The sequence below is a fragment of the Cydia pomonella genome, chromosome 22 (genome assembly GCF_033807575.1).
Source record: "Cydia pomonella isolate Wapato2018A chromosome 22, ilCydPomo1, whole genome shotgun sequence".
NCBI classification, from domain to species: domain Eukaryota; kingdom Metazoa; phylum Arthropoda; class Insecta; order Lepidoptera; family Tortricidae; genus Cydia; species Cydia pomonella.
The window spans coordinates 7,153,904-7,175,520 of record NC_084724.1 but is presented as its reverse complement, the minus strand read 5'-3'; the positions used below and the strand labels follow the sequence as shown (position 1 = coordinate 7,175,520).

The following is a 21,617-nucleotide window of genomic DNA, read 5'->3' as shown; positions in this document are numbered from 1 at the left end:
GTGTATCAAGTCTATCGACCACTATAAGTGGATCCCGATATACGTCAAAAGCATACGTCATCGCAGATCATCAAGGTCGTCATCGTTAGTTTAGCTATGGCTTACGATGGAAGCAATAACATTATCTTGCATTCAAAACAGCGTAAATCATGTGACGCTCAGCGTCACTTATTACGTTTTAGTTCCAGATGCATCGCTGTACCGCCCAGCGGACGCGGCCATTGTTATGACGTCATCAGCGCTCATATTCTGAAAGTAGGCGCGATTTGAATGCAGTTTCTGTGGAGTTCCGGTGCGTTTTTTAGAACTAGCGGTTTTGAGTTTTTTTATTTCATTATAAATAAAAATAACCTTGTGTACAGTAACTTAAATACATTATATTATGATCAAACGTAAAAGATCAATTTAAATTTAAAATGTAGGTATTGTGTTGTGGACTATTTGTAATGTAGGCGCTTACGATTACGATGTACTTACGAGTAGACTCTGTGAACCTACAAGATACGTTACGTATTATTACAGAACTAGTGGATCTGTGAGCTGTAGACCTCGCGATTCACAAGCTTAAAAACGTATACCTATAGTGTATATAGTCCTCCTCATCGTTTTCGATGACGGCGACCCCAAATAAACACATTATACAAAAAAATACTTACTTCCTTGAGTCATTATCACAGCGTACTCACAATGGTCTTAAGTGCCATAGACCCTAATGGGACTTAAGTCCTTTATGCCAATTTTTTTATTGTTTTGAACATTTTCCAAAAAAGGAAACAGAAAAAAACTATGTTACTACTGAACCTACTCACAAAATTTCACGAAAATCGGTTGAGAATTGCGACCTGTAGCTGTAGAGGAGAATATCCGGACATACGAAAGCAGTTTGTCCGAGTCAAAACGGAGACCTTCGCTAACGCTCGGTCAATAAAAAAAAATTAATTTATAAAGTTTACTAGAATCTATTAAAATTAATATTTAAAAGAAAACCTGTACCTATTTTAGAATTATATTTGCGCGCCCACTAAACTATAAACAGGTAAGTCTAAAAATAAAATGTTACTAATTAAGTACCTACCATAATGAAAACACAAATGTTGAAAAAGGTAACCCAACCTACGCGAGTGAAACAGAATACGCAGGCGCAATAAACATAAACAAAAGTTTTTAGCGGGACCCAACGTAGGTAGGTTTTCTTATATATAATAACATTACCAATTACCAACTGATAACAATTTAAGTAACTCTACGCATCATTGTCAGAAAACTAAGTCGTGTTTACAATCTTATCGAAGAGAAACGATTACTTCTACGGCTGATGAGTAAAAATTTTATGCGCCTAAATTACTATTAATATCATAATCATTAATACGCCCTTATTCGTGCGGGCCCGGTGTTTAAATAGGGAGTCACGGACCAGGGTACCTCTTAAAAAAACGGTCCCTTTTATTATTAAACTTTCGTAATTCGTAATTTCGTAATTAAGTAATTCGAAAAATTCTAGAATGCTTGGTTCATAAAAACCTGCCTGTTTACAAACAAGACACCTAGGTAGGTTCGTAACGGCAACTTGTTTGACAACATTTTCTGAACTGAACTAAAAAGACTAGGTACACAAATTAGCTTCCAATTATCAAAATACCTTACCACGAACAACTAGTGAAAGTAATCCATAAATAGAAAGTTTAAGACAAGTTACCTATGGAAATTGAAAAAAAGATTGCTCAATTTGGTACTCATTTCCAAGACACGACCGCTCCGCTCGCTTCCCACGACCCAAATGAACTAAAATGTGCGCTTGGCGGGCTAGAGGGAGATAGCATCCGCCGTCCCTCTCGCACTTGCGGAGCGGTTGTCATGTCGATTCAACCGTCCGCCGGGCAACGTTTCTTCCATTTTGTTTTGAATCGTCACAGCGTACACGACTGGGAAAAGTAAATCATGGTTATCAAACGTGTCAGTGTATCTTCGGATTACTAATGGATCGCGTGGTGAATTTTAGTTTTAGGAAAGCAGTAAAAGGATAAAGGTAAAATATAATTGTTAAATACTTATTTATATTGTTTTGACAGCTGTTGCGAAGATGCTTTTTACTTTTTTCTGCGTTTAGTTCGAATTATTATTTGAAAGTGATTGTCGTGAGCGGTCGGCCGAGGCGTCATGCCGCCGGGAGTTGAGAAATTATAATGAACTGAATGTTTGTTTTGTGTCGAAAATAGCGCGGTGCATTTTATTTTCGTACGCGGGACGTGCGCTCTGCAAGACTAGTGTTTGGAGAATGAGTGGGTTGTCCGCCATGTTTTTTGTGCAGCTGCGCGTAACGTATTAGTGTTGCCAGATATTATTGTTATTAGGTATTTGTTTTAAACTCATATTTTTCGGAAAGTGAAATAGGTTGAATAAACAAATAAATATATTTAATAAATATGAAAAATGTTCCTTTGAGGTGAATTATTGTCGTGGAAAGTCTTTATTAGGCTTTATTTTCATAACATTAGATAATTTGTACGCTGGGTTCAAAAAAAGGCGGGGAGCAGTATGTTGGACCTTTGATGCGATCAAAAGTAGGTATTCACTTACTTAAAAGAAAAAAACTTTCTTGCAAACCTCATAGAGTGAGACCAAGCTAAGTTGGCAGCGATTTTTCAAACTTCTATGAAATTATGACGTTTACACCGTCTAGGATATCAAAATCGCTGCCAACTTAACTTGGTCTGACTCTAGGGTTAGACCAAGATACCTAAGTCTGAAGCGAATTTGATAGCCCAAATTGTGCAAGTGTTATTTTAAATGTCAAATTTCTATGAAATTATGACGTTTAAATAACACATGCACAGTCTGTGCTGACAACATTATTGGAGTTATAATCTTGGCCTAACAATAATTTTTAAACGTCTGTGCACATGGTATTTAAAAAAAAAGCGCTCTTAGTTTTAGTACATCTATTCAGGCGGGTACAAATCAACATACCTTTTTTATTTTAACGTCTGTGTTTCTGAAATAACTCTGCAATGACAAAATGTGTCAATGTTATCATTATTGTAAAATTTCTTTAAAAAATATGACGATTATGTATTAATGTATGTATGTATGTCACTTTATTGCACATAAACAGGTTAACATAAAACACAAAACAAAACAAAAAAAATGTTATGTACAAAGGCGAACTTAATGACACTCCCACACTTTTTTCTGTTCTAGTCAGTGCAAAGTTAGTTTAGAGCCATAGACGGACCGGACACGACCTGACTCTACACCGGACGACCGGACTTTAGGTACAGTCACGGACATTAATTGATGGACCGTTTAGGGTTCACTTTACATTGGACATTTCATACCGTTAGTATTGAGAACCAAATTAGCTTGAACCCTAAATGTGATTAAATAAAAACCGGCCAAGAGCATGTCGGGCCACGCTCAGTGTAGGGTTCCGTAGTTACTCTTCCGTCACAATAAGCTAAACTGGAGCTTAAAGTATAGTAAATTGTTAACCAAGGCATGAAACGGTACCTTTCACGCGAGTTAAACAAATAGGCAAATTTGCATAATCAGTACCTAATTAAAGTAAGTATCTTTACTATGAAGGGGAAACTTTTTGCGATAACTCAAAAACAGCTAAACTGATCATGTCCGCTATAGTTTTCATTTAATGTCTTTCTTAAGCTCTACTTCCACGATTTTTTTCATATTTTTTGGACCTATGGTTCAAAAGTTAGAGGGGGGGGGGGGACACATGTTTTTTTTTCTTTCGGAGCGATTATCTCCGAATATATTCACTTTATCAAAAAATGTTTGTTGAAGACCCCTATTAGTTTTGAAAGACCTTTCCAACGATACCCCACACTGTAGGGTTGAAGCAAAAAAAAAAAAAACACCCCCACTTTACGTGTAGGGGAGGTACCCTCAAAAAAATTAAATTTTTAGATTTTATTGTACGGCTTTGTCGGCTTTATTGATTTATATATCCACGCCGAATTTCAGCTTTCTAGCACTAACGACCACGGAGCAAAGCCTCGGACAGACAGACAGACAGACAGACGGACATGGCGAAACTATAAGGGTTCCTAGTTGACTACGGAACCCTAAAAATGAAAGTCTGTGACCGTACAAATAGTGCGAATTTCAATTTTATATAATATCTTTTTCGGAGTTTCGAAGTGCTAAATTCTGAAAATTTTACACAAATTGACTAAGCCCCACGGTAAGCCAAGAAGGCTTGTGTTGTGGGTATTCGGACAACGATATATATAATATAGAAATACATAGAAAACATCCATAACTCAGGAACAAATATCTGTGCTCATCATCATCACACAAATAAATGCCCTTACCGAGATTCGAACCCAGGACCATCGGCTTCAGAGGCAGTAGGGTCACTACGTCACTACCCACTAGGCCAGACCGGTCGTCAAACTAAGGGCAACGTTTTTTTCTTAGTCTTTACTTCTCTAATACAATCTCTTTGCTATTATTATGTTGATGATAATGATAATATCCTCTCCCTGACGCAGCCGTCGTTGGCAACACCCTGACTAGTAGTCAGTAAATGATAATAAATAACTAAGCGAATTATGAAAAGTGCCGTGTACCATCAAGCACTAGTATCCGACCGAAACATGTTGCTTGCCGGAACCGAAACCGGAGATTCGGCTTTGGTTCTAGTTTCGGCCGAAACCGAAACTTTTGTAGACATACTAGAATAGAATATTTGAAAAAAAAAAAGTTATAAATCCGCTTCTATACACTTATTAAGACTGCGTCGATCAACCAGCGGCGCCCTCATCAGGGGAATTGTGTTTTCCGAGTAATATTGTTTTCCTACTTGTTCCCCGACATTTGGTCTTTGTTACATGCTAAGAAGTGCCATTTTGTAAGTTTCGGCCCGGCCGAATTGTTCGGCCGTTTTTTTATCAACCAAAACTATGGCCGAAACCAAATCTTCGGTCGGACACTATACGGAACCCTAAAACCAATAGCACTGTTGAGAGCCGCTTACGTCCATTTAGTTCACGACCGTTGTAAGTAGAACTCGCTCTCTACACAAAACAGCGCGCAGCTGAGGCCTTCTTACGCTGGTTTTTCTTTTAGTAAATCTAAAAGGTCGTAACTAGATATTACTATCGACTTGACAATACCCCTTTCGTCAAGGCGTCTTGTCAGGGTGATTAGCCAACATGCGAGTCGTTTATCAGTTTCATTGAAAGTCTGAAGCTTTAGTTTCAAGAATTTTACAAAATCTAGTTACCTAATACATTTTTACTAGCTTTTGTTCGGGTCAAATCTTGCAAGCTATGGAACATTTCATGGTACCATCAAGCTGGTCTGATGATGGACATAGGATGGCTACAGAAATTCGGTGATAAAAAAAAATCGTTAAAATATGAATTAAGGCTTAATTTATAGTTTAATATAGTGTAATATGTAAGTGCTTTGGTCTAGTACTGTAAACTTGCATATATATTGTTCAATAAATAAATAAAACAACGCAACATAATTGTGTCTGGGTTTGTTAGAATTGTCGCGAAGAGAATTAGTCGCCTGTTGAACTAAAAGTACAGTATGAGCGATAAAAGCTTGTATCAAAATCAAAAATAATTGATTGTAATAGAGAGGTTTAGTTTTACATCCAAAACAGATAGCGGACATATGTTTTGCGGTCACTGAGTTGTCAACTTGTCACACGTCAACTTTTGACAGTCAGAGTTACCGCAAAATTATGGAGTGTGGAATTAAGAGGAGTGGCATCTCTTATGGTAGAACTGTTGCAAAAGTGTCCAGCTGTCAGCTATAAATAATAGTTCCAAATCTCTCCAGAGTAGCGCTAGAGTAGCTAAGAACCTAGGCGTTATTGACGGAGTGAATTGCGCTGTCTATGATTTGATTTTTTTGTTCAAATACTCTTGGTATTGTAGCGCCACCTATTTAAAGTTTTTTGATGACACTCTTTGGTACATGGAGATTTCGTTCCTTATCTCCACCTTCCGTACGCAAAATGTATGGAGCTGTACAGCGCCACCTTGTTTACCTGTCAAATTCGAATCACGAAATGGTCCTAGATTTTACACATCTTATTCAATCAATGTGTCTTTGATCAAAAAGATTTCTTGTATCACAAACTTACAAGGAAAGGTAACTGTCCGGTTCCGATTTGATTTATATTTATATATGTTATAGAGTAGTCTAAAATAACAGACACGTTTTTTTTTAGTGCCCAAACTCAACCTATTGGGAGAAATTGTCCTCCAAAGTACTAAAAAAATACTGCAAGATAATGGCTGGTTTGAGTATATGTTTGAGAACAGGAAAAAATTATGAGCACGTGTTTCGTTATATCGGCTGAAACTAATATTTTCCTAAAAAAAAAAATCGTCGTTCGAAGTTTTATAACATTTCAATTATCGCTAAAGATACACATAAAGACGGGTGTTTTTTTAGGAAAACTTGAGTTTAAGCAGATATAACAAAACACGCTCATATTTTTTTCCTGCTCTCAAACATATACTTATATTTTACAACCCTATTAAGGGCTCCTTTGGTTCTGCATTGGGTAACCTAATCCTAAAATCAAAATTCTCCTGGTTGAAACTTTTATTTAGATTTTTAAATTCTTGTCTTGCCTTTTTCGGGTTAAAGAATATTTTTATTTTCTCAAAAAGAAATTTACATTTCACTTATATGAGAAACATTTTTCTATCAAATTTGATGAATAGGTACATAGAATTCATAATTATTATTTATACATTTCGTAGATAAAGTATTTAAGTTTTTAGGGTTCCGTACCCAAAGGGTAAAACGGGACCCTATTACTAAGACTCCGCTGTCCGTCCGTCCGTCCGTCCGTCTGTCACCGGGCTGTATCTCATGAACCGTGATAGCTAGGCAGTTGAAATTTTCACAGATGATATATTTCTGTTGCCGCTATAACAACAAATACTAAAAAGTACGGAACCCTCGGTGGGCGAGTCCGACTCGCACTTGTCCGGTTTTTAAATAAAAGCACAAAATAAATAATAACTAGTACTTATAAATGTTAAATAATAGTACATTACGATACAAGTGCGAAAAATAGGAAATGCGAAACGAGTGCCGATAAATTAAAACACTCCCTTCGGTCGTGTTTTAATTTATCGCCACTCGTTTCGAATTTCTTATTTTTCGCACTTGTATCGTAATGTACTAGGTATGTAAGGTTTAGGGTCGGCAACGCGCATGTAACTCCTCTGGAGTTGCAGGCGTACATAGGCTACAGAGACTGCTTACCATCAGGCGGGCCGTATGCTTATTTGCCACCGAAGTAGTATATTAAAAAAAAGGTACCTATTTATAGTTCGTGTCATTCACGATGACGCGTTTATTTGTCAAATCTAACCTTTAATAACATGACATTACGAGTTAAGGCACGCGTCTTCATGAATGAGACGATCTATATTTGTCCTTTATAAAGTTTTCTGAGATTTAGCAGGGTGCCTATCTGTAATAGTGGTGTATTTGCGTTGCTCATATCGATTAAGTATATCACATTTTTTTTAATTAAAGGAAAAATTTAAAAATCTGCATTTTTACGCGTAATTCGAATTCCAGACCTGTCCGATCCGATCCGAATCCGATGGAACACCGGCCCGATCGCTCTAGCCAACTGAGCTCCCGAAAAGCTTCGGTGTTTCATTTTTACATTAATTACGAAAAAAGTAAAAAAAGTCTGCTTAGTACAAAATTTAATTATTATTTAAAAAAATATGTTTTTGACGAATTATAGTTTTTGAAAGTAATTTTTTTATTTTAATCATTTTTGATACAGTAACATGTCGGAGCTGGACAAATTTAAGAGGCGCACCATCCGCTCGGTGGCGCGGCTGCTGCTTAAGGAGAAGAAGCCTCCTGAAGAACTATGGAAGGAAATGAAAAAGGAAACCGGCACTGACTGCCGTACACTATGGTAAGAAAGTCTACTTATATCAAAGTTGCATTGATTGATTAAGTAAAATCTAGTGGGTAATGAGTAGGAGACCCTTCCTATGAAGTCGATCGATGGTCCCGGGTTCAAATCCTGGTAAGGGCATTTATTCGTGTGGTGAGCATTGATATTTGTTCATGTGTGTTTTTTATGTACTTAAGTATTTATATATTGTATAATATCGTTGTCTAAGTAGCCACATCACAAGCCTTATTGAGCTTACTGTGGGACCTTAGTCAATTTATGTAACAATGTTCTATATAATATTTCTTTATTTATTATTTACTTAAGTATTTACATTTTTCGCTTTAATTACAATGAAGGCGCAAAAGTTTAAACATAATTTTGACGTCAACGGTTATGCCAATGTGGAGCACCGTTCACTGTTATGTGAATCGGGGTCACCACACTGAACGGCTGCCATATACTACGTGAAAATGGCCTAAATATTATTTTTTATCTTTACGTGTTAATCTTTAAATTCTAATGATGCTAAATTCTAGTTAGCTTGGCCTGACTCTAGCTGCGTTGAATGACCCATTTAATTTAGCTGCGTCGTGCGACTATTTCCTCCCCAGGCTGCTCGTTCTGTGGCGGAAAAGTATTGAATAATATTGTAATAACCAAAGCAAGTCTTAAATCAAAGTACTCTTGTCCTTTAAATATTAAACTCATGCATTATTTCAGGGAGCGAATGCGAGCGCTATGCGTAAAGAAGCTAAACCGAATGATAGCAGTCGACGATCGATCTGCCAACCTCCCAAGCATAGCTCGACTATCGCTCACCGACTGGTTACTGGTGGATCTCGTGTTGGTGCATGAGGAAATAGACGTTATAGCTATGGTAAGAAGTACAGAGGGCCTACCGCGAACACTCTAACAACGCGTTAATTGGAGTAGAAGGAGGATGCCCGCAATTTGTGAAATTCGGTGTTTGCGGTAGGCCCTCTGTTTTCCTATACATATACATACGACGTACCGTTCCGGGAGCTGACGAATGCAAGCAACCATTTGAATATGGACTATAATTACTGTTAAGAAGGTTCGAATTCCTTTGACCCTAGCACGACTTGCTACTAGTAAACCTCGTATTGGTGTATGAGGATATATAGACGTAATTGCAAAATATAGTAAATAAAGAACGTTTTCCTATAACATATGACGACGCACTGAATTTATTTGATTATCCCGATAATGGAGAATGGACATTGGGACTAGGTTTAACGAAAGCGATTGCCATCCTGAATTCCTGACTATCCAATCCAGAGAAAAAACTAGGGCTTATTGGGACTCCTGTTTCTTCGCGATGTTTTATTTCACTGTAAAACGATTGGTAAATAATATCAAAAGCTATTTCGTACAAGCGAAGGTATCTTAAAACGTGTTTGAAGCTTCAAAGGTGCACGTTTTACCCCTAGGCTACCAATGCCTTCATCATGATTCATGAATTATTTCAGTATTTATATGACATTTTTTTATTAATAGTATCAGTCGATCAGGTTTGTTTTTAGGATCAAATGTTTATATGGGACCCATTGCATTAAAACAATACAAAAGTCAGAAATGATAGTCAAAGTCCGACAGTCTTACTTCACTCGCGAAACGCTCCTAACAAAACGATAACTGAACGTGATGTCACGTTCCAACTGAGAACCAATCTTAGTATGGAAAACAGAATATTGCGATTTTGTCGGTGAAATATTGCGTTTATGTATATAGTTGCTATACAATCTCTTTTTGCCGGTTCCATTTTGGCATACCCTCCTACATTTAAATCTAAATTTAAATGTTCTCAGGTGTAGAGTTAGAGCCGGTGTAGCTTTATTTGACGTTCATAAGTGCATTGTAATATGCCTACTTGGAAAATAAACTATATTTATCTTATCTTAATCATGATGGCAGTAAATTTACTGTGGCTACAAAGTTTACTTTTGCAATCCACCTCTATTTCAAATTCTCTTTGCTTATAGTACCAACCTAAAATGTACTTATTAATTATCAGTTTCGTGAGTTAAATTGCAGATCATAGTGATATACTTATTCTTTAATAAGGTGCTAAACATCTTTAACTTTGATAAAATGTAAGGAATTGCATGGTATTCCTTTTTGAATGTAAAAAAGATATTTACAATTTGAAAGTTTCAAGTCGTGTATTTTTTACCATTTCCAAATTTTCTTTTCATTTCCACATTATTGTGATAAATTTATTATTATTTCACTAGGTTTTGTTATAAAATCCAACATGTGACATCATACATATTCCTACCATGCTTTTTTAGTGATATGTAAAATGTTTCCTTCGTTTGCAGGATAAGCCAGATAACAAGGAATACCCAGCCCTAATAGAACTATTCAGCTTAGTCCAACGGTTCGATATTGAAGGGCGCTCCGGGGAGCCGCTGGCGGAGGCCTGGGCCGCCGCCACCGTTTTCTACAACCGACAGTTAGTATCTCTCATTATATAACAGGCACTAGAACTATAATACTCATTATACAACGATTCGACGTGGAGAGGTGCTGCATCTCAGGATCTCTTTCTAATAGGTAGAGTTAGTGCGAGGGGAACAGCTAATAGAACTCGGCTCCATTATGCAACGGTTTTGAAAACTTCATTATACAACCTGCCTTTCCTATCGTAAGGCGCATGCACACTGCATCCGATTCGATACAATCTTACAAAATTTTTGCTTTATTATAAAGATTTGAAAAGTTAAAGGTTTTTTGAATGAAACGCGTTCGGTCAAATGATAATTCGGAAATTTAAATACGGACAAACATTTTTGGGAGTATATACATATTGTTCACATAATATTCGTGTTATTTTCCAGAGGCCGCCAATGCTCCCCGATGCTGCTCCAACGCCGCTGGTACCAGCTGAAGAAGCTCACTCGTTGCCGCTTCTACAAGTTCTGGTTCTCGTACAAGGGCAACACCCGTCTTCTAGAAGAAGCTAGAAAAGCTATGCCTTCGAGACTACAGATGGCTATCGCTAAGAGGTATTCAAATACCTTATGTTTTTTTAGGGTGGTATTTCATCTGTCCAATATCTTGGTCCAATATGCATTGCGTCTCACTCTCTTATTTAGCAAAATGTGGACCTGGGTACGTCCTTAAACTAGGTCCACAAGAGAGGTATGGGCATTGTGAATGTCATCTCGCTTTGTGTGGTAGGGCACAGCCAGCGGACGTCATTCCAGATCTAGAGCAGAGCCCAACTGGGGAAGTACCTCCACCTTACAGAAAACAGCAGCCAAATAACACTAGACCCTACTCATAGTGTTGTGTTCCTGCCGGTGAGTAAGGTTGCCAGAGCTCAACGAGGGGTGGGAGGGTTATTAGGGTCGGCAACGCACATGCAACTCATCTGGAATTGAAGGCGTACATAGGCTACGAAGACTGCCTACCACCAGGCGGGCCGTATGCTTGTTTGCCACCGAGGTAGTATAAAAAAAATGTTAGAGGCAAATACCAAGGACCAAGATATTGGACTGATGGAATACCACCCCCTTAATTACATTCCATATTTGAATGAGTACAGAATATGAACGATTCAAATTTAACGGCAAGAACTCAAGAGTGAGCGTGTATTAATTAAATTTGAACTTTCTGTTCAGTACTTACAGTTCATATTTAAATGGCAGTGTAAATGGTACGGGCGCTCGGTTCGATGCGACGATGTCACTTAAAAATGAAGTTTATCTTACATTATAGAAGGTTTACATTCATTTGCAGTAGCGGTTAAAGAAATTCATTCGTTAACCGTCACAGATAAAAAAAAACTAGAGGAAGCTAGATAGTCTTTGCCCTCGAGACTGCAAATGGTTATGGCTAAGAGGTATTCAAATTTGAACCTTATGTTCTTTAGTTTTATTCCAAATTTGAATGGCTGCGCAGCATCTTTCATACAAATAAAAATAAAATACATATATACGAGTAAATACATATACATGCATATATTTAAACTATTCTATGTGTGTTTAGTACAGTCAGCATCAAAAGTAGCGGATCAAATAACTTTTCATAAGTATCTATTCTGTAACAGCTTAACAAAAAGTCATGTCTTTAATATAGAACAACTAAGACTGTAAAAAATATACTTTGGAACGAGAATTTTAGAAATGTATCTATATTTGGAAAAGTTATCCGGGTTGTCAGATACTTTTGGCGCGTTGTTTCATCCGTTACTATTGATGTTGACTGTACCAGTGCCTGAAATTTATGAACATAATTAAGTGATGAATTGAAATGATTAATTGTTCTAGATATCCAAACGTTATAACGAAAGAGTATCCAGATTGGGAGGAATTAATAGAAAAACGATTCATCATAATGCCTGAGGAATTCGTGAGTGTTTATCTATTCGTTTTTTTGTTAATCGAAACTTAAAACGTTACTTCATTCACACCACCAATACACAATTATATCTTTAATTGAGACAGTAATACATGTCTCTCACTCTAACTGTTATAACTTTCACTAATCTTAGCAAACTTACCAAAAGCGATCACAAAGAAATTGTATCTAATAACAATTTTTTTTTCAGGAAGCTAAGATGAGGATGCCCAACTTACCGAAGCCTTGCAACTGTGAGTCTTTGTCATAAATAACAATAATATCCAAAAATATAAGTATGGCTAATATAAGTAGCCCAAACAAAAAAATGACATGAAAATTTTAAAATAAATGGAACGTGTATTTTTCAGCTAATGCTCCAGATCTAGTGGTTGTTGAACCCGTAATCGAAACCATAGATCTCCGCTTAGAATCAGACCCAGAAGATCAAAACGATGATGAAATGGAAGACACGTCTGATCCCGAAAGGAGCAATGATGCAACAGATATAACTCATCCAGCTACTGAAGATGAAACTCCAGTTGGCGAAGAAGAAAAGCTAGTTACTGAAGAGGAAGTGCCAGTTAATGAAGAGATCCCAATAAATGACGAAACTTCAGGTATAAAAGTTAAAACAGAACCAATGGAAGAAGACGGCTTATCAAATGTACAGGTAATTTCTGCTACGCATGTCCCTGAAGTTGAAATACCAGATGATAGTCCAGATGAAACTCCTGAGGTTGTGTCTACTAATTCAGATGAGGTTGTAGTAAAATCTGAGGTGAGCCAAATGGAAACAAGTCCAGACGATGATGAAGATGATATTATAGAAATACCAAGTGTTACTCCTGTAGTAGAACTATCTCCTGAAAAAAATATAGAAAGAGAAACAGCGGAAATACCAACTAATAACGTACCATGCGACGTGGACATTATAAATGACAGTGATGACGCTGTTAATGATATTATAAAAGTTAAAGCAGATGAGTACTGTCGCAAAAGGGATGAAGTTCCTTTTGAAAAGAAAAATGAAATCGATGATTTGATAAAAGATAAGGTAGAGACGTATCTTAAGACGCCCAAAGATACTATATCACTTAGTGATAAGAAGCCTAATGGTGCCACTAATGACTTGAAAAATAAAGCAAACGCGGCCGCTATTGATTTAATGGCTGATTTAAACTTCGTTGATGACGGCATTGAATTTGTAGATGATGGCGTTGAATTTATAGAAGAAGATCATGCACAATCTATTGGTAAGTTTATTTTTATACATAAATATAATGTAAATATATATTTATTACAAACCTATGTGATTATGCGTCGCTATTAAGTATTTCACAGAGAGGAGCACGCCTTTGAAATTGTCATATGGTGTCCTGTGGGATAAACTGGCATGGACAAACTAATACGTAGCTATAACGATGATACTAACAATGGTTTATGGAATTTTGAATGTTCCGAAATGAATATTTCATTTCATTTCTTTATTTGTCGAGGTTAATTTAGTTTGCCTTTTTAATTGCAGAATCCACAACGAAAATACCTTCTAGTAAACCAATTGATGACAATTTACCTGCCGTTGACCAAACTGAAGAAGTAGATGCTGAAAGTAACAAATTTGACATAAAACTATTAATGTATCCAGTAGTCTATACTACCAAGTTAGACCAAATGAAGACGTTTAAAAACAAGGAAATTGATTCAGTAGAAGGTGTAGATAATATAGAAATGGCGGTCATTGAGAGTAAACCAGTCAGTAATAAATCACTTGATATTAAAATAAAAGAGGAAAGTGTGATAACTACTGCAGGAGACACAGCAGACAGTGATGATCTCTTCACCAATCGAGAAATAACAGACGATGAAGACTCAGAAGAAGATATAATAGTGCCGAAGAACAGCTATATGTTGAAGAAACCCAGAACTCGCACTTACGATCCTATAAAACTATGCAAAAACCCTGATTTCAACACTAAACTTAAAAGATTGACCATAGGTTTTCTGAGTTCTACAAGAAATCGCCAGTTACTCAATGCCTGTATACCAATGACAATAGATTTAAGTAAAGCTTTTGAATCAAAATTAGTAAACGGTACATTGTATTTAAAACCCAGTGATACAGCTCCAATTGTAGAAAAACAGGAAGTGTTAGAAAAACAAGCATCTTCGATTGTCCCAACCGCGATGTCCGTACAAAGTCTCATTGATAATTCAAAAGTGGATATTCAAAATTTGATTCCACATCAGTCCCCAATAGTCTCTGAAAGAACAAAAGTAATAAATTTACCTGATATTGATAAAGTTAGGAGAATAAACCAACAGTTGCTTACTGCTCAAGTGCTACCACTTAGGGTTACTGCTGGAAATAGTAGAACTACTAATCCACAAGAAGTTACTCCAACAGTTTCAACTGTCCCTAGCATCGAACCTGTACAACCAGTCACTGATTCCACCTCCATTCCAAATACCGTGCCTAAAATAAAAATTGAAGGCGAAAAAAGCGAAAATGACAGTTTGCCTACAGAAAGTACAGAAACCTTACCACCGGCTAAAGAAAAGCTTTTAAAGATGATCAATCAGGCGAAAATCTTAACTAAAGAAGCACTAGACAAAATTGACGACGTTACGAAGCCAAAAGATTTTCCAATGCCGATTGTAGTACAAGAAGTAAAAAACAACATACCCCAAGAAGTGCCAACCAGAAAACACCATTATCAGCCTCGAGTGCCACTGCCATGGGCACCAAAACTTACAGTACCGACTAAAAATAACTTTGACGATTTTGGCCTGCTAACGTCAGATACGTTAAACAAAATGTTGCATTTACTGACGAGTGGTAAAGAGGTTGATGGTTGCAAATGTTGTAATATACCGAAGAAAAAGAAAAAGAAAGTGAAACGTAAGAAAAGCGATGATCAACAGAAAGACTCGGACAACTCGGACTCAGTGCAGGAAGTCGACAAAGAAGACGAAAGTAAAAAATCTGAAGTTGCAGTCGCAAAACAAGCCCCAAAACAAACGACCAAAGTGGTACCCCTATCTAAAGTGGTAAAGACGAAATTCTGTTGCTGGGCGAATCAAAAACTTAATAACCGTAGACGTAACTCCAAGCACTTGTGTCCTCCTAACCCGTGCCAATGTTGCTGTGCGGATAAACTGGTCAAAAAAATTCAGGCAGACGAGGAAGCAAGGAGATCAAAAATGATGGCGAAAACTGTAGTTGAACTATCAGATGATGAGGAAGACAGTCTGAGGAAAGCTTGCGAATCGATTGAGACTGTTGTGCAGCAATCAGCTCTACTAACAGATCAAGCTAATGATTTTGGACAGGTCAAAACTTCTGTAGTTCCAGCTGTGTCCGTAGTGGATAGAATACCTGTCCCAATTGTGAAAGTGGCGCAGAGATCACCTGATGTTTCAACTGTGACCGTGGTGGACAGTGCACCTGATGTTCCAAATGTAACTGTGGTTTCACCTGCAAAGCCCTCAATACCATCAATTAATGTTGAAGTAGTCGCACCATCCATTTCTAAAGTAACTATAGATTTGGGTGTTAATGCAGATGAAATTAAAGAAACACCAACGACGCCCACAAAACCTTACATGAAAATAAGAGCCGCGCCAATTTCATCTTTAATGCCAGTCGATCGACCATCAATCCGACCGATACTAAATCGGCCGACAGTACCGCAAATCAATCCAGTAACTGTCAACAGTGGACATCTGCCAAACGTACAAATACATTCACAGCGAACACCTTCGCAGTGGGCCTCTTGCTCCTGTCAGAGGCCTGCCCTCAGTCAAGATACTCGGCGGAACATAGTGATAGACGCGTCCAAACACTGTGTTATGCATCCGACACCCATCGCTCCCAAACAAATTGTGAGTCCCCAGAAGATAGATACGTCACTTCAGATTCCACAAACACCCAAAGAGAAGATTTTATATCTACACAGTAAAAGTTTAGCCAAAAGCCCACCGGAAAGCCCAATATTTTTGGGAAAGAACAAAATTTTATTAACCACTGTTAAATTTCCACGAAAAAACAATGACGTTGCTCCAACAACCGAAGTTTTCCAATCTCCTAAAGTTATCCCAACTTTGCCCCTGCCTGCTGGTGTACAGTTAGTGCTTATGCCTTCAGGTAATGTAACGTACACTGTAGATCCGGGCGTTGAGTTAGATGAAACACAATTGGCAGCTTTACCTACGATTTTAGCAGCAGTACAAGAACAGCTTAATGCTTCATGCGTTACTTCTTCGCCTGCTGTTCCTGAGCCACAAGTCAGCGCAGCCGGAGATGTTGAACCAGTTACAGCTGTTACGCAGCCCGAAACTAGTGGTTCTGAAAATACAAACTTGCCACAAAGCGATGAAACTGCAGAGACTCCTCGCGCCGAAAATAATATTAATGAACTTATTGACCCTCCTGAATCATTAGAAACGAACGAAGTATTCCAAGACACAGAACTACCGCCAAAAAATACTAATAACGAAGACATGGAAGTCGATACACGGAGTACAAAAGCAGATGGGCCAACAGAACAGAATACATCTACTACTACTAGTACCAGCGATACAGAAAAAGAATCTGCTCCCATGACTGATGATACAGTAAGTGGAGCTACAATTGACCCTGAAGCACCAAAAAGTATCACTGAACCCCTCGCTTCTGCTCAAACAGCACCAGCTGTTGAAGAGTCACAAAGTGAAAAACAAACTCTAGAAACCCAAAGTGTATCAGAAAATAAAGAAGCACCTGAAGGAACTCAAGAGATCCAAAGTGTAGCAGAGGGAAAAGAAGATGGCATTAGCAATAGAAAAAGTTTGCTATCTGACTTGATGGAGATGTCGGGAATCTCTGCAGAAGATACAACAGTGCCTGATCCACCGGCTCCCGAACCTCTAGTCATAGATCAAGTACAAGACGCAGCTATTGAAAATGATGAATCGCGGAATCTTCCAGAACTAAGTCCAGTGACATCTTTTGCTGAACTTAAATATGCATGCGAACAGAATGGCAAGTTCTTTAAATTAGACTTTGATACGGGAGTTATAGTACCTATTAATGTCTGCATTAAAAAGAACCCTAAGACTAAGACAACTCCTAAAACAAAAGAATTCATTGATTTGACTGATGATGTTGAGACTGTTGAGAGTATGACTCTTGAGAATGCTGAACCTGGAGATATTCTAAATAAATCTAATGATGATCGGCCTGCCAGTTCTTCATTATTGAAAGAGCCTGTCGAATATTTATATAATGGTAAAACTGTGAACGTTTCGAGTAGTATAGTCAAACCAGTCAAATTATTTAAAGCTTTTCGCCCGACGCCGAAAGTACCGAGGGTTCTAAAAGCTGGCCCACGAACAGTCCCATCTTATAACTCTCCAAGCCTATTAAAGCGAACACATATAGAAAAGAGAAAACAGAAATTAACAATAGTCAGAGCGAAGGTCGAAGCCAAAATCGATTTGGTCGATTCTGATGAGCCGATGGAGGAAGAATATCTCCTGGACAGTTCTGATGATGACACCGAAGCCGAGCCAATACTAGTTGAAGCCTTAAACACTTCACTATTAGATGATTCTTCAGACGATGAACCTCTAGCTAAGAAATCTAAACGTTTAAAGGAAGCAGACGCGAAAGAAGTAAGAGAAACAAATATATTTGATGAAATTCCTGATGTACCAAGTCCTGATGAACTGACAAATGATGTGAACAATTTGGTAATGGACATAGAAACTGCAGCAGTTACTGGTGGTACTGGGCAGGTACAACAATTAAGTGTGAAAAAGGGCGTAGTTCCTAAAAGCAGTAAAAAGAATGCTACATCCTGCAGTAAGATAGATGAACCTAGGGCAAAAGTAAGAAAAATTCTTGAACCTAATGTCGTTGTCCGTTCTGAAGGCCCAATAATAGAAATACAAGCTCACAATCCAGTAGACAACCAGTCAGATGATGAAGAATTAGATAAAGCTCCTCCAGAACTTAGATTCTTATCTGATCACAGCGAGGACGGAGACGGGGATGAGGACTGCATACTAGGATTCTAAATTTAAACCACAGAAACCGACGGTTAAAAAGTGAAGTGGCAAATCCTAATGTGGTTGAAATTCAGTTACGATTTTTGCGATTTTAGCCGACGAAATGTGTGTATACGTTATTTTCAGTTTTTAATGAGCTGTCCCCACAGTCTAAGAAAAAATCTTAAAGCAACCCTGAGCGAATTGGCCCATTTGACCAATAAGGGCAAGCGGTATGTCACCGGATAGGAACTTTTACTATGGCAGGTAGTCCCAAATGTTTGTATGAAAAAATTGATCACCGCCAAAAGTATGTTGAGTTGAAATGTGACTATCGTTTTTTCGATACTAAGTTACTGTGTCGCATATCATGAAGGTTTTGTTATTCCCAGCAGTGGGACGTATATAGGCTGAATTATTATTATTTATACGGGTTCTTTAAATATCTCAGTACACAGAGTACTGGCGTAATGAAGTACACGGGCCAATATTATTATTTGTTATTGTTTGTTGTCGATGATTTTGCGTCACGATATTTTAGTTTTTTATTCACCCTCTCATGTTTTTTTGTCATATTTTTTTAAACAGAGATTTGACAGATCTCGCCATAAAAAAAATGAAGTATATAAAAAAATTCCGATGGCTTCACTTGTTCTTATTGGTTCATGGGCCATACAAATCTGCCCATCCTCCTTTGACAGTTAAATTAGATCGCCACGGCTCCGTCATGTGGTAAATCTGCTTTTCAAAAATTAAAGTCAAAATTATGGAGGGTAGCGCAAGGAGAAAACTCTCTTATGGGACAATAGTTGCAAGTGTCCAGCTCAAAAAAAAAAAAATCAGCTGTAAATAATAGTTCATAATCTCTCCGAGCGGCGCTAGGGTAACTAATCTATAACTCAGGAACAAATATATGTAATAAACAAACAAATAAATGCTCTTATCAGAATTCGAACCCGGGACCTCCTGCTTCATAGGCGGGGTCACTACAGACTAGGCTAAGAAACCGTCAAAACATTGTTCGCGATGTATTGTGGCGCCACCTATTGAAGGTTTTTTGATGGACACTGTTCATACACAGAGTATTCTCCTTACCTTTCCCTCTATAGTGAGAGTTACCACAAACAATAGCGCCGAACAGCGCTATCTACCTTTAGGCATCCGCACAATTTTTTCCTAGATTTTACATCTTCTGTACACCCAATAATTCTACTATAGTATTTTTCACAAACCTTAGGCACGGTGATAGCTGTCATCTTCATACAAATTATAACCTTAAAACGCAAAATATTGAAATTATGTATTGAAATGACAGCTGTCACTGTACCGAAGCTATGTGAAAAATACTATAGGTACCTAGTTATATTATAAAAACACTCGCGCATTTTTTCATTAACTGTGTAGCTCATTAATAATTTTCTACATTTCAATCACGGAATAGTCCTTCAAATAACCTGTGTTTTACACTAAATTCTTACATCACAAATAAAAGTAATAAAATAAACCATAGTTTCTAAACGTGAATTTACTAAATATTTGAATTCAGAGCCCCTAGTGTAAATTTATTCGATAGCGAAACGTGACGTACGCGTTTGCGTTAAGTCTCATTTTGTATACTATAGGCTTTAGAAACAGCGCGCCAAACGGAACGTTTTGGAAACTCAAAATCCCATAAAAAATGAGACTTAACGCAAACGAGTACGTCACGTTTCGCTATCGAATAAATTTACACTAGGGGTACTGTAGTAGGATAGTTGTGACTGTATTTAATTTGTCTGTGATATTATCCTGTATTAGGATCTTTCAGTGTGTCTAGTTTAGTTTAAAACTTAATAGCTGGTAGAATGAGATGGTAATACCTACGTATATGTATTGCGTTCTCACAAGATAGAGAAAGGTGTATATTATTTTCCAGTCCCTCTTAACAGTGTCCTGTAAAATATTTGCAGTAGGCATAAGTGTTTTTATATTGCACATAAATATTAGAATAAGCTACCACTCAATGGGGTTGGCCGGTCTAACTATTTTACAGATGACGCTAGGATAGGTTTTACCTGTTAAGCTTACGAATATTGTCAATTTCTTTTTTTTTTATTTAAGTCAAATTTCATAGAAAAAAAGAGATAGGTAAAACATATGTTGGCGCCATCTATAAAGACATTTCACAGTTGCCAACCTCATTCCAAGTTTGTATTTGTTTTCAAATTAAAAGAACTAGTATGGTTACATTTCCATGCCTTTATTGTGAATTTCTGGTGGTTTGAACGTACTCACATTTTTGGTTTTGGAACGATTATGTAAAAATATTTAAAATTAAGATTTAGGTAATACATAGGTATCCCCTTTAATCCTAATTGTCTTTGTGCTCCGGACGTTAAATACGAGCATTAATTATTTTACTAGAAATATAAAATATTGCATTAAAAAAATACGTTGACAAAGATTGTTTTTATGAATAGGTAAAACTACTATTATTTAAGTTAAAAAAAAAACAATACATAGGTACATAATTATTATCTTCAAAACATTCACCTTTTAGCTTTGATACACAAACGCAAACGTGTTAAAATTATGAAATATATACCGCAGTATACATTTTTGTCAACGTATTTTTAGGTCATCCTGTAGTGACTGACTAGGAAGCCCCAAGCCGAAAGACATGCCTGTATATGGGTATTTTTATTTCCTATGTAGATTAGATTGCATTGATAGTGATATTATATTATAAATATCTATAATACATAGACTTTGGTGTAATATAAAGTGAGATACACCTTTGTAAAATGTATTAGGCGGGTGCACACAGAGCGAGCCGAGGCACGTCTACACTGGCCCTTTTTTGCGCGAGGAATTTGCCTCGCGCGTATGTTCGCTCTGTGTGGACTCGCCTAATAAGTATCTATTTTGTCAAGAGGTTATTTGGCCACGTATTTTTTTTTCAGTGTTACCTTTTTATCGTAATTGACAAGAATTAAGATCTTCTAGTTATTTTAAGTAAGGATCGTCTTTAAGTTAAGCATTTAATATTAAAAATGAACGAATAAAGCTGTTGTGAAGATTTTTGTTGTATTCTTTCTAGACAGACTGACTACGAAACGACTATAGAACTATTCATATAGTTTGGGCAAGGTGAAAGTCATATCCATACAATTTAAAACCTTAAAACATAAAATATGGATTGAGATGACAGCTGTCACCACGCCCACCAAAAAGTGTCGCTAAAAAACCTTAAATAGGTGGCGCTACAATACCTTCAATACTTGAGAAAAAAATCAAATCACAGCGCACTTCACTCCGTCAATAA

The 21,617-nt window shown here is 37.2% G+C and overlaps 1 protein-coding gene across 1 annotated transcript; it reads left to right on the top strand.

Annotated features, from left to right (window-relative positions):
- Nucleotides 1-1,504: 1,504 nt before the first annotated feature.
- On the top strand, nucleotides 1,505-21,371 carry LOC133530303 (uncharacterized). Its single transcript, XM_061868198.1, has 9 exons — nucleotides 1,505-2,026; nucleotides 7,796-7,933; nucleotides 8,639-8,795; nucleotides 10,261-10,394; nucleotides 10,780-10,947; nucleotides 12,214-12,295; nucleotides 12,495-12,537; nucleotides 12,655-13,539; nucleotides 13,812-21,371. The coding sequence occupies exons 2-9, from the start codon at nucleotides 7,800-7,802 to the stop codon at nucleotides 18,341-18,343; spliced, it is 6,135 nt and encodes a 2,044-aa protein (XP_061724182.1). The 5' UTR covers nucleotides 1,505-2,026; nucleotides 7,796-7,799; the 3' UTR covers nucleotides 18,344-21,371.
- The last annotated feature ends 246 nt before the right edge of the window (nucleotides 21,372-21,617 follow it).

What these genes read in the sequence shown, in the direction of transcription:
- LOC133530303 (XM_061868198.1), top strand. Translation starts at nt 7,800, where the DNA reads ATGTCGGAGCTGGACAAATTTAAGAGGCGCACCATCCGCTCGGTGGCG. An exon ending in CAGATGGCTATCGCTAAGAG is followed by an intron (nt 10,948 to 12,213) that starts GTATTCAAATAC and finishes TAATTGTTCTAG; the next exon opens with ATATCCAAACGTTATAACGA. An exon ending in AGATCATGCACAATCTATTG is followed by an intron (nt 13,540 to 13,811) that starts GTAAGTTTATTT and finishes TTTTAATTGCAG; the next exon opens with AATCCACAACGAAAATACCT.